This window comes from Sparus aurata, chromosome 24, assembly GCF_900880675.1.
Source record: "Sparus aurata chromosome 24, fSpaAur1.1, whole genome shotgun sequence".
In the NCBI taxonomy this organism is placed as follows: Eukaryota; Metazoa; Chordata; class Actinopteri; order Spariformes; family Sparidae; genus Sparus; species Sparus aurata.
Window position 1 is genome coordinate 9,794,597 of NC_044210.1, and position 10,218 is coordinate 9,804,814.

The window sequence follows — 10,218 nt, forward strand, 5'->3', positions numbered from 1 at the left end:
ACCCCTTCAATTATCTTTTAAAAATTCTATAAAATATAATTAACAAATGAGTTTAAAGTGTAAATACCTGACAGATCATTTTCCCAAGACAATGCATTGGTTTTTCAGATAATGATCCTGTTATCATGAGGAAAATATCTGAGATAATGAATTTTAGATCTCAAGATAAGAAATTAAAAGTGTTATTGAAATGTCCGCTCTTGGCTTCCGTAGAAAAACAACAAAGTTTACCATTGATGATTTCAGTTTGCTCCATTTTCCCCTGGAAGCAGACCGTAAACTGCACGGCTAAAGTGAGAAAGTCTCGATGTGTCCTAAAGCATTTCGAAGTGGATTTTTCCTTTAATTTCTCAGCTTTAGTTTGGAGTGTACAGTGTGTTTCATTGGCTCTCTGTCGTGTGCACTGGTTTCTCACAGGTGTGCCCTCACTCCTCTGTCTCTGCCCATTAAACCTGTGGCCCTGCTGTGTGACATGCCGGAGCAGAAATTTCACCTTTTTTGGCCGTATTTTGGTGGCTTTTTGTTGTCATGTAGCTCAGCTGTAATTGGCCTGCCATCAGCCTGTCAGAGCGGCGTAGCCGGGGCTCGTGGGTAAATGAATGTCAGTGTCAGTGTCCGGTGCTGAAAACAAACAACCTCATCCCGCCGTGAGCAGAGGGCGCGAGGCCGCCTGTCGGAACTCATCTGTCCTCGGCTTAATCCCCCTCCCGTACCGGGATGAGCGGGAGAGGAGGTGGATGGAGACGGAAATGAGGAGCATTTGCATCTAAATGGAATGTTTTTCTTCCTTTCACCCAGCTCTCTCTATTTATCTGGTAATGACTTGGTTATGTGCTGATGGAGGCATGAGAGGAAATCCTCCTCTCTCCTGGCTTCAAGAAGCTTCACCACAGTACAAATGTCTTTTCTTTGTTCTCTGCTGTTTTATTCTGAGCCCAAGTCATCCTTCCTCTCCTCGGCGTGAGGAGGTCCTCCTGCCCCCACTTTCTTAGTCAACGCTCGTGTAAAACACCATCACACTTGACACTCACAGAATTATGTAACCTAAAGGCCCAGCAGAACGTCGCACTTGCTCCATGACGCTGTCTGTTTCCCTTTCCTCAAGAGAGAGCGTGAAATGTTACCGCCTCAGGTCACGTTTAAACGCACACACACTCACAGATGAATGTCCTCATCTCTCAGCTATGGCATGGATTATGTGTAAGTCCCACGGCAGGATCCAAACATCCTGTTTACACACTGCATCACATCCACCTCCAGGGGAATAATGATTTTTGCATGGCCCTGTATTATTTATTCATGTCCAGCGGTGTACGTCCTCGCCCTCGTGCTGTTTGTTGGGGCCCCGGTGGGCAGCGTTTTAGCCCATCTCACCCCCGACCTCCCTGTCCAGACCCCAGCTCCCATTAGGGGAAATAATGATGCTGAATTATTCACTAATGTTTGAATAATTCAAGGTGAAAATGCTCATTGACTGAGGGAGAAAATGTGCCAATCTGCTGTCTCGAGCGTCAGTCTGGACATTCTTAATGAGAAAGACAAGTGTGTGTGTGTGCTCACATACACAGCTTAAAGGAACAGTTCACACAGAAATTAAAAATTAAGGCATTACAGTATCCTTTCACACTCGTGCTGATTGAAAGTCTGGAGAAGTTTCTTTGGGTTAGGGTTAGGGTTTTTCAGTTTTCAATTTTGGGTGAACTGTTCCTTTAAAACAGCAGCGGCGATTCACATTAAAAGACGTGCACATAGTCATTCTGTACTTTTATTAACACTCTTTTACATTGAAAATGTTCTCAAAAGTTAACTTTAATACCCTTATTTTATATATAGACAACAATAAATTTGACTTTGCCCTGAATTAATTTCAAGAAACAATTGGAAAAACTATTCTACTTGAAAGAACAAAAAGTAATATTCCTCTTAACTATCTATAAAAAGTAAATCAACCTTCAAGATATAATATGTAACATTTCCGTATTGAAATGTCTGAAAACAACTCCAATCTTGTTATATTATTTTTCCAGGAGATCCTACGCTACTAACATCTTTAATTTCGTTTTGCTCACGTGACCCCTTGTGACAGAAAAAACATACTGTGCATTTAAAGCTGCAATAACTCATATTTGTTTTATAAGGTGAAAAATTATCACCAGAATATACAGTTCCCCTCACCTTTACTGAGCGTTTTAGCATCTTCCAGCTCATTGTTTCGGTTTTACACCCAGCAGCTTTAATATTTTGATTCACTCTCACAGCTCTCATTAGTGTTGTAGAAACTGTTTTTTAGCAAAACTCTCTAAAAACCCACAGTATAGGCTACTACTGGCTAGCACCAAACAACAGGGAGGCAAAGTTAGCGGCTAGTTGGTGAACACGGCGGGGCAGCAGATATTTGTCTCAGGTGTTGGTGGAGACCAAAATAGAGCTAAAAGGAGAGAGAGTATTTGATTTGACTCAAAACGTGACAGCAAATGAATGTTAATATCGCTCAATGTCCGCTGGATCTGTGAATAAGAGACTGTTTGCTAACACGTAAGCCGTAGCAACTGAAAACCCGATAGACAGTTTCCATACATCAGTCGGGCTGAATCTATAAATGGAGCTCGAACAGACACGTGTGTGACACACAAACTGCAGTGTGCTGATATCTTGATCCTCGGTGAGTACAGGAGAATTACTGCTTCAGGCACTGTGCTAACTTTATTGCAAACTGGGCCAAAAATCTCCCATGATGACCTTTAATCGGTTCTGATTTATCTGCTTTATCTCGAGACAAGACATTTAATTTCACTTCTTTTAAACGGGAGGAAAAAAATAAGAGAAATATGGAATTTGTTCAGTATTTTAACACGGCCACGTAACTCCTCAGGTTAGTCGTCGCTGTCTTCTTCCTCATCTGGGTCGTGGCTTTCGGAGCTGTCCTCCGTGACGTAGCTGTCAGGGTGTTCCCGGTCGTCCGCAGACTCGTCGTCGTCCTCCGTGTTCACCCTCCCTGACAGGACGTCCTCTATCCAGTCCTCCAGCTCCTCAGGGGTGGGCAGGTCCTCGTCGTTGGACATGTCCAGCCACACGCTGTCCGCCTGGATCACAGAACACCAAGGAACGTCAAGGTGAAGGCTAATGAACACCTCTCTTTAGTGCAGTCTAAGAATCGAAACACTACTCACATCTGTGACGTTGACAACACCAATCTGAGGTCTGAACAGGTCCAATTTGAAGGTTTTTTCCCAGTAGGTGGTCAGCTGGAGGGGCGAGACAAACCGGGTTAACTTACCTTATCAGTGAGCTACTTCAAGAAAGACTTTTGATAGTCTTGTGAGAAATATTAAGGTATAGATGAGGCAGAACCAGAGGGAAGTCATCAGGGTCGATCCAGACGATGCTGAGCTCCGGGTTGTTGGTGTTGTCTCTGGCCACGTCTTTCAGGATCTCCAGGAACTCGTAGCCGTCTGGGGACGACAGAGCAGAGAAAACCTGAGCTCGGCCTCAAGAAAAAAGGGAAACAACTGCCGAATACAAGGAGGAAAAGGCAAAGACCTGGATCTTCCTCCTCTGCAAACGCAACAATATGTATCCCATCCATGTCGTCCTCCTAGAAATTTAAGAGATTACAGCCCGTTTTACAATCCAGCCTCCTCAACTCAACTTTTTCTACAGACCAAACAGTCAACTACTCACCCATGTTTCAAACATATTCTCTGCCCGCAGCTTCCTCAGAGTAGCCCTGCAAAGACCGCATTTTTATTAAATGCAGAACCAGGTATTAACAGTGTTCAATTAACCAGGAAATATATGTATGTATATATATATATATAATATATATAAAAATCTCATCCACCTTCTGTGTTGGTTGACAAACTCGACGATGTCCATCTCTGACAGAGGCCGGCCGGGCAGGATGGCCGGCTCCTCCATGAACGGCTCGTAAAAGTTCACCTCGTTCATCTTGAGGGAGAGGTGTTTGGCGACCTGAAACAGACAGCATGACAGGATTTCATTATGACGAGCAGGTGGAGGGTATAATGACGGGGCACTTGTTCCAAACACCTAAAAAAAATAGGATTTCAACCAAAGCTGCTATATCCCTAAAAGCTACTGCACTTTCTTATTAAAACAACAATATATGATTATCCTTAAGAGGTTGGTTTCAAAAGCAGATTTTGTTTGGTGCATTATTACTTACGGATTTATCGAAAGTAGCAAAGAATTTGATGTAAGGTTGAAAACGCTCCGAGGCCTCCTGAAAAGCTTTGTAGTCTGCGGTGAGGGGGGGAGACAGGCAGAGAAAGAGAGTGAGATTGATGAGGAAGTCAAGAGGGAATGACAGACAAACGAAAGACGAGGAAGTGAAAGTGTGGAACTTTACCTTTCACATTCTGGTCACATTCTTAGCCAAATCTAGAGTATGTGATCAGGAAGGCAAGCAGTGAGACCCACCCGCTTCATTCAATTTCCCATCATGATTGTACTGTCTTCGCCCAAGTAACAAAGTCTCCCCTAATACAGTTTTATACGCTTGTAATACGCCCCTGGCTCTGCTCCCAACAAGGTCAAAACCAAGGACCATCCTATCTCTGGACAGAAATAGGCTCCATAATGAAACTTCATGCCACCATCATATCGGACCAGATAGCATCGTCCCTGTCTCACTTCTACTCCCTTTATTTTTTTGGAGAGGAACTATAATTGCAGTTTGACCTATTAGACAGAGAACCAGAAGCTATTTAAAGGCTCTCGTGAGACCGAGTGAGAGTGCCACAGTCTGGAATCAGGTTTCCCTTCAGCAGCCAGTTAGGCTACATGGTAATGTCCATTAGCCTCTAGATCCCATTAGCATCTGGGGAGCATAGTGAGGCGACTTAAGCAGCCAAGATGTATTTTCAATCCATCACGCGCACACATGCATTAACGAGTCTGGTGATAAACTAACATGAATCCTCTCCTTTGAAGTAGCCAATGAGGCGGATGTCTTCCTCCATCCTCTCGAAAGCTCGCAGCTCCATGGCGCTGTTGATCATTTCAACTGGGTCCTCCAGCACCTAGGGGGCGATGTAACACAGGTATTTTCAGAAAACATTAAGCAATAGTTAATTATTTTTATAAATCTCCTGATCCACTTTCTTGCAGAGAGTTAGATGAGAAGAATGATACCACACTCATGTATGTTTGTTAAATGTGATGCTAAAGCTAGTTGTTAGTTTAGCTTAGCATAAACACTGGAAGCAGGGGGAAACAACGAGCCTTAACAATGCAGTATAGTCCATTCCTTCCAGTCTGGCTAAGCTAAGCTAAGCTAATAGGCTTCTGACTTCGCTCGGCCTGTATTTTACGCACAGATATGAGAGTGCTATCCATCTTTTCATCTACTTCTCAGCAAGAAAGTGAACAAGTGTATACAGTAGTGAAATGGAAGGGTCACCCTAGTTGTAGATTTTCTATATTTGTGTTGGACATGAAGCACTCCCTGCTGAATCATTAGCAGGTAAGTTAAAAAACTGCTTTTAAAATGATCAAAGGGTGCTGTCAACATTAACATCAATATAATATTCACTCAATCAAAATTCTGAATCAGTTTAGGATGAGTTTAGTTATGATGTTGAAAAAATGTAAAACAACAAAAATCTTTAAGATATGACATTATGGGCACGCAGGTGGTTGAGCGGTTAGAGCGCATGCCATAAATGCAGCCGACCCCGGTTCGATTCTGGCTAGAGGTCCTTTGCTGCATGTCACATCCCCCTCTCTCTCCCATATTACCTATCTGTCTACTGCTTAATAAAAGGTGTCTATGCCAAAAAGATATGACATTATATGAGAATCAAGCGTTTCTATGTTTATTAACACTAATGAAAACAAGACAAAATTTTAATTGTGATGGGGGAAAAACAGGTCTGATACCAGCGGGCCCCTCTACAAAATTTAAAACTTAGATTTATTCACATGAAAATGTCACTGATTTTCACTTTATTCCCCTCCGCCTCCAGCCTCAGGGGGCAGATTACATGAAAGCGTCTGCTAAATCTTGTATAACTGTGAAATACATCATTTACAAGTGTTTTAATGAGGCTGCAGCTGTTAATTGCTTGAGGATTTCTCCTCTCAACGGCTGACAGGATTAAACAATTAAAAAGGCAGCGCAATCAGACTGTCCACTCACATCCAGGAGAAACTCCACCAGTGTGTCTGACGAGAGCTCCCCGTCAAACTCAATGACACGGTCGTCCTTGAAGACGTACAAGCTGCCCACCTCCTCCAGACCTGATTCAACAGCAGGAGAACAGTATGTGACTTAAAGAAAGCGACATCGAGGGCTTCACATAAGGAGAAAGGGGCAAAACGTAGATTACAGGCAAAGAGTGTATGTGGAAAGTAAGGCCATACAGAGAAATTGATATTTTGGAACAACAATGAAGCTTAAGAGGGGATATTATAGATACTAGTGGTCTTTATTGAAAGTAAAATCTGAATATAGACATTCTGCATCCACAGTTATGTAACTGATACTGGGGTGGATTACTGTGGAATGATGAACACACAGGTCATACCCAGTTTTCTGGCTACTTTGGCGTCCTTCTGGGCGTCCACCATCCCAAAACCGATGTCTTTGTTCTCCAGGACCTGAGCTGTGAGCTGCATGCGTACAAGGACAAACGACACTCAGATCACAGATTTTTTTATATATAGACAAAAAAAACATTGCACAGTTTGACACCTTGTTGACACGCAAAACTAACACAGTTAATATTATATCTGCAAAATTATTCTAATTAATTGTGTGTATGATTTAATGTTAAAAAAACACTATATTTTTCTCATACTGTTCACTGCTGCAGCACCTCTATTCACCTTCTTGTCTGACCACACCTGGTTAGTGCCTGTCTCTTTAAAGCCCTCCTCTCCTGAAAAGCCCAGTCTGCTCTGATTGGTCAACTCTCACAGGCCTGAGCAGGCTCCGCCCACCATGTTTCCGTATCATCTCTGCCAGTGTTTTTGCAACCGCGGCCGTGCTGGGTGCGTGGTTGATGGCGGTGACTGTACAATTGTGACATCACAACGTTGCGGAAGTGCTGAGCACGCAGCAGGCCCACGACTTGTGAGGGCTCATAAGACAAAAAAATTTGAACACTTAATTAGTTAAAACATCGGGGAAATCATGACTTCTGTGCTTCCTTGAATCCAGGCTGTTTAACACACTTCACACCAACACACTCTGCTTGGCAACTCCACTCTGTGTATTTGAGCTGGCACTCACAGCTGCTGCTGCCGTCTATGTCAATACATCTTTTCATTACCGAGGTGTGTGCCCCCTGTGGAGTTACTTCTTGTTAGGGAAGCTGCGAGTCGTGGACTGCTTGCCTTTCAGCTCGCGATGTTGAGGAAGGGAAACAGATCGAGACATACCACTGAAGATACTACATTTTGTGTGTTTTTGCTTTCAAACAGTGTGTCGAACGTGACGGGAGAGCAAAAGTGATAACTGAAAGGGAGGCTGGGGGCAAGAAAGGAGATGAATGCTTACAAATTCAGGGCGTGAAAAGCATGGGTCACCTTCTCTCGTACTTTTAGCTCACAAATAAGACGGGATGCTAGAGTGCAATCGACTTATTTCTAGTTCACAGCCGCATAATAAAGTGTTTCGGGAACGAGCTCTAATTAACAAAATGACCTAGAAACGATCCCTGGATACATGTGAACCACAGAGGAGGGCATGTAATGGGATTAAAACCACTGCCTGCCAGTTAAGAGCGTGTGCAGGTAGAAGACTGACTCTGATCTGAGTCCTACTTCCTTCACTTAGTGGTTAAGCTGTTAGTTGACACATCAGGGAGGCGGGAAGAACAAGGAATTCGGTGTGTGGTTTTCCAAACAAGGGATCACTGACTATACAATGACTTGTTGTGACAGGTTTACATCAGATGAGCACGGCGGTGGGGAGTCTGACCCGCGGGGATTCAAACTGTGCCTAATTGAGACATTTATGTTATCAGTGAGATCATACCTATCATCCGTACCTCACAGCAGATACAACCCCGGCTCTCTTCTTTGATCAGTAATGAAGCCGTCTTGGCAGGACTCGCATGTGGTTCAGCAACTTTAGTGGCAGCGAAGAAAACTGTTCTGAAGCCGCGAGTTTGGCATTACATCTGTCGCAATCTTGTTTTTTTGGAGCTGGAAGTGATCAAATTTGGGACAAAAAGAGCAGCCGTAGCAGTGACTTGTCGATCACAAAGTAGAGCTAGATTTGACACTAAATGGGATCATAAATTAAGAAATGAACATCATGCTGTGATTCAATTAGTGATTGAGACCATAAACTCATTAGGAAACTATTTATGCAGTAATAGATCAAGCAAGGTTTTCTCATAACCTTACATACAATTTAACATATTTTTTGAAACCAGTGGAGTCGCCGCCTACTGGCCATTAGAGAGAATGCAGATTGACGGACAGTCGTGCTTTGAGCTAAATGCTAAGATCAGCATGCTAATTAGCACACACTGATTGTGCTATGTTCGCCATCTTGGCTCAGCATGCTAACATTTGCTAATTAGCACTAAAAACAAAATGCAGCGTACGTGCTCCAATAAGAGTATGTGTTGCTTTTTCGAACTGCTTCTATCTATCAAATTGTATTTTACTCAATTAAATATTATTGAATTCTACACGGATGGTTGGAAATTATAAATATGGTGTTGAATTTATTCAGCAGATTTTGAGATAACTCACTGGATAAGTAAAAACTTCCCAAGGAGGATCCCCAACATCATTGTAATTCAGTTGAGCTATTCCTAAAGTAATCACTTTTTTCTGTTTAATATCATTCTAAATAGGATATATTTGTTTGTTTGTTGGATTGTTAATCACACAAAACAAGCAATTTGAAGATGTCTGAAATGATCTTTGGGAACATGAGATTGGCACTGTCAATAGAAAATGAAATAATCTGTAATAAAAAATTACAGACTGCAGCTCTAAAGTAGACACTCTATAAAAGGTTTACAAATTGTAATTAGAGGCTTTGGTAATGGTTTATTAATCATTTACGTATGCTTTACAGATGACTTTATAGATAAACTAATATGTTTCTGGGTTGTGATACATTTTTAAGAATTCGTTATTTATTACTGCAATATTAACAAATAGGAAAGCTACACCTGCCAATGGGATTTTTACAACCTGGCAACCCATTACAAATTATTTAGAAAATCATTAATAAAGGCATCAATTGCATCTCATGAACCATTTACATAATGTAACCTGCTAGAAATGAGTATTGTAGAGATTCCTCTCGAGAAAATGGGGGCATTAAAGGGCATTACACTTCATCTTTTCACATTGTTCTCTGTCCATGTCTCAAACATTAACAATTACCTCCCAGTCTGTAATAAAGAAAGAATATCAGTCAGAATATCTGTGTCGTCTACTTCCTGGGTTTGCCGGTCTCTTTTCTCTCTCCCCACCCCCTGTAGACCCACTGTATTACCTCCAGCACCAGCTCTGTCATCTGGAACCGCTTCTGCAGGCCCTTGTTGGCGGGCACTGGTTCGTGGTAGAACAGGCACAGGAGGTCGTATCTCTTCAGGGCCTTCTTGTAGTTGCGCTCGGTGATGTCCAGCACCCTGTCCTTCCCGTCAAAATTGGGGAACTCGAGACCTTCCTCAGCGCTGCAGGGTAAAACCAGGCGAAGGCACAGGCCAGATAGTAGAGAAAGCCACATTTGCTGCATTGTTGTTCAGCTGTGGAGGTGTCTGCAGAGAAAATTAAAGAGCCTCTCAAGGCCTAACTTGAAGTGTGCCACTCTCACAAATATTGAATCATTATATCCTCTCTCTCTTCTTCTCTCTGTTGCTCTCCTTCAATATCTCTCCCTCTCCACCTGTCTTCTGTCTCCTCCTCTCTCTGTCACTCAGTCTTACTGCCCCGAATCTCCCAGGAGGGTCTCCCTCTTTCCTCCTCTCTTCTCCCTGACTGAGAAACTCACCTCAGCAGCCCGATTACAGGACAAATCATCCGTGTGATAGTCACTCATGCCCTTGAAATAAAGCTAGAAATTAGAGCAGGGAAGCTGTGGGGATTTCATCAGCCATTTAACCAGCAATGACACGATCCACATGAAGGAAAAAGGGATGGGCTATAAGCATTCATGGGATAAAATGAATGATGTGTTGATTGATTGATTTAGTCTGGCAGAACGTGAGCGTGAATATAAAGTAA

General features: G+C 42.7%; 1 protein-coding gene across 1 annotated transcript; it reads right to left on the bottom strand.

Moving 5' to 3' along the window:
- Positions 1 to 1,747: 1,747 nt before the first annotated feature.
- LOC115577276 (calsequestrin-2-like) lies at positions 1,748 to 10,092 on the bottom strand. Its single transcript, XM_030410255.1, has 11 exons — positions 9,488 to 10,092; positions 6,549 to 6,633; positions 6,161 to 6,261; positions 4,934 to 5,042; positions 4,187 to 4,260; positions 3,842 to 3,972; positions 3,682 to 3,727; positions 3,541 to 3,595; positions 3,352 to 3,452; positions 3,171 to 3,245; positions 1,748 to 3,083 (listed from the first exon to the last, which is right to left on the bottom strand). Exons 1-11 carry the CDS (start codon positions 9,728 to 9,730, stop codon positions 2,874 to 2,876), a joined length of 1,230 nt encoding a protein of 409 aa, XP_030266115.1. The 5' UTR covers positions 9,731 to 10,092; the 3' UTR covers positions 1,748 to 2,873.
- Between the last annotated feature and the right edge of the window lie 126 nt (positions 10,093 to 10,218).

Coding starts and splice junctions, on each gene's coding strand:
- LOC115577276 (XM_030410255.1), bottom strand. CDS start 9,730: ATGCAGCAAATGTGGCTTTCTCTACTATCTGGCCTGTGCCTTCGCCTG. Junction 3,453..3,540: donor TGCAGAGGAGGAAGATCCAG/GTCTTTGCCTTT, acceptor TGTCGTCCCCAG/ACGGCTACGAGTTCCTGGAG. Junction 3,246..3,351: donor ACCCTGATGACTTCCCTCTG/GTTCTGCCTCAT, acceptor TCGCCCCTCCAG/CTGACCACCTACTGGGAAAA.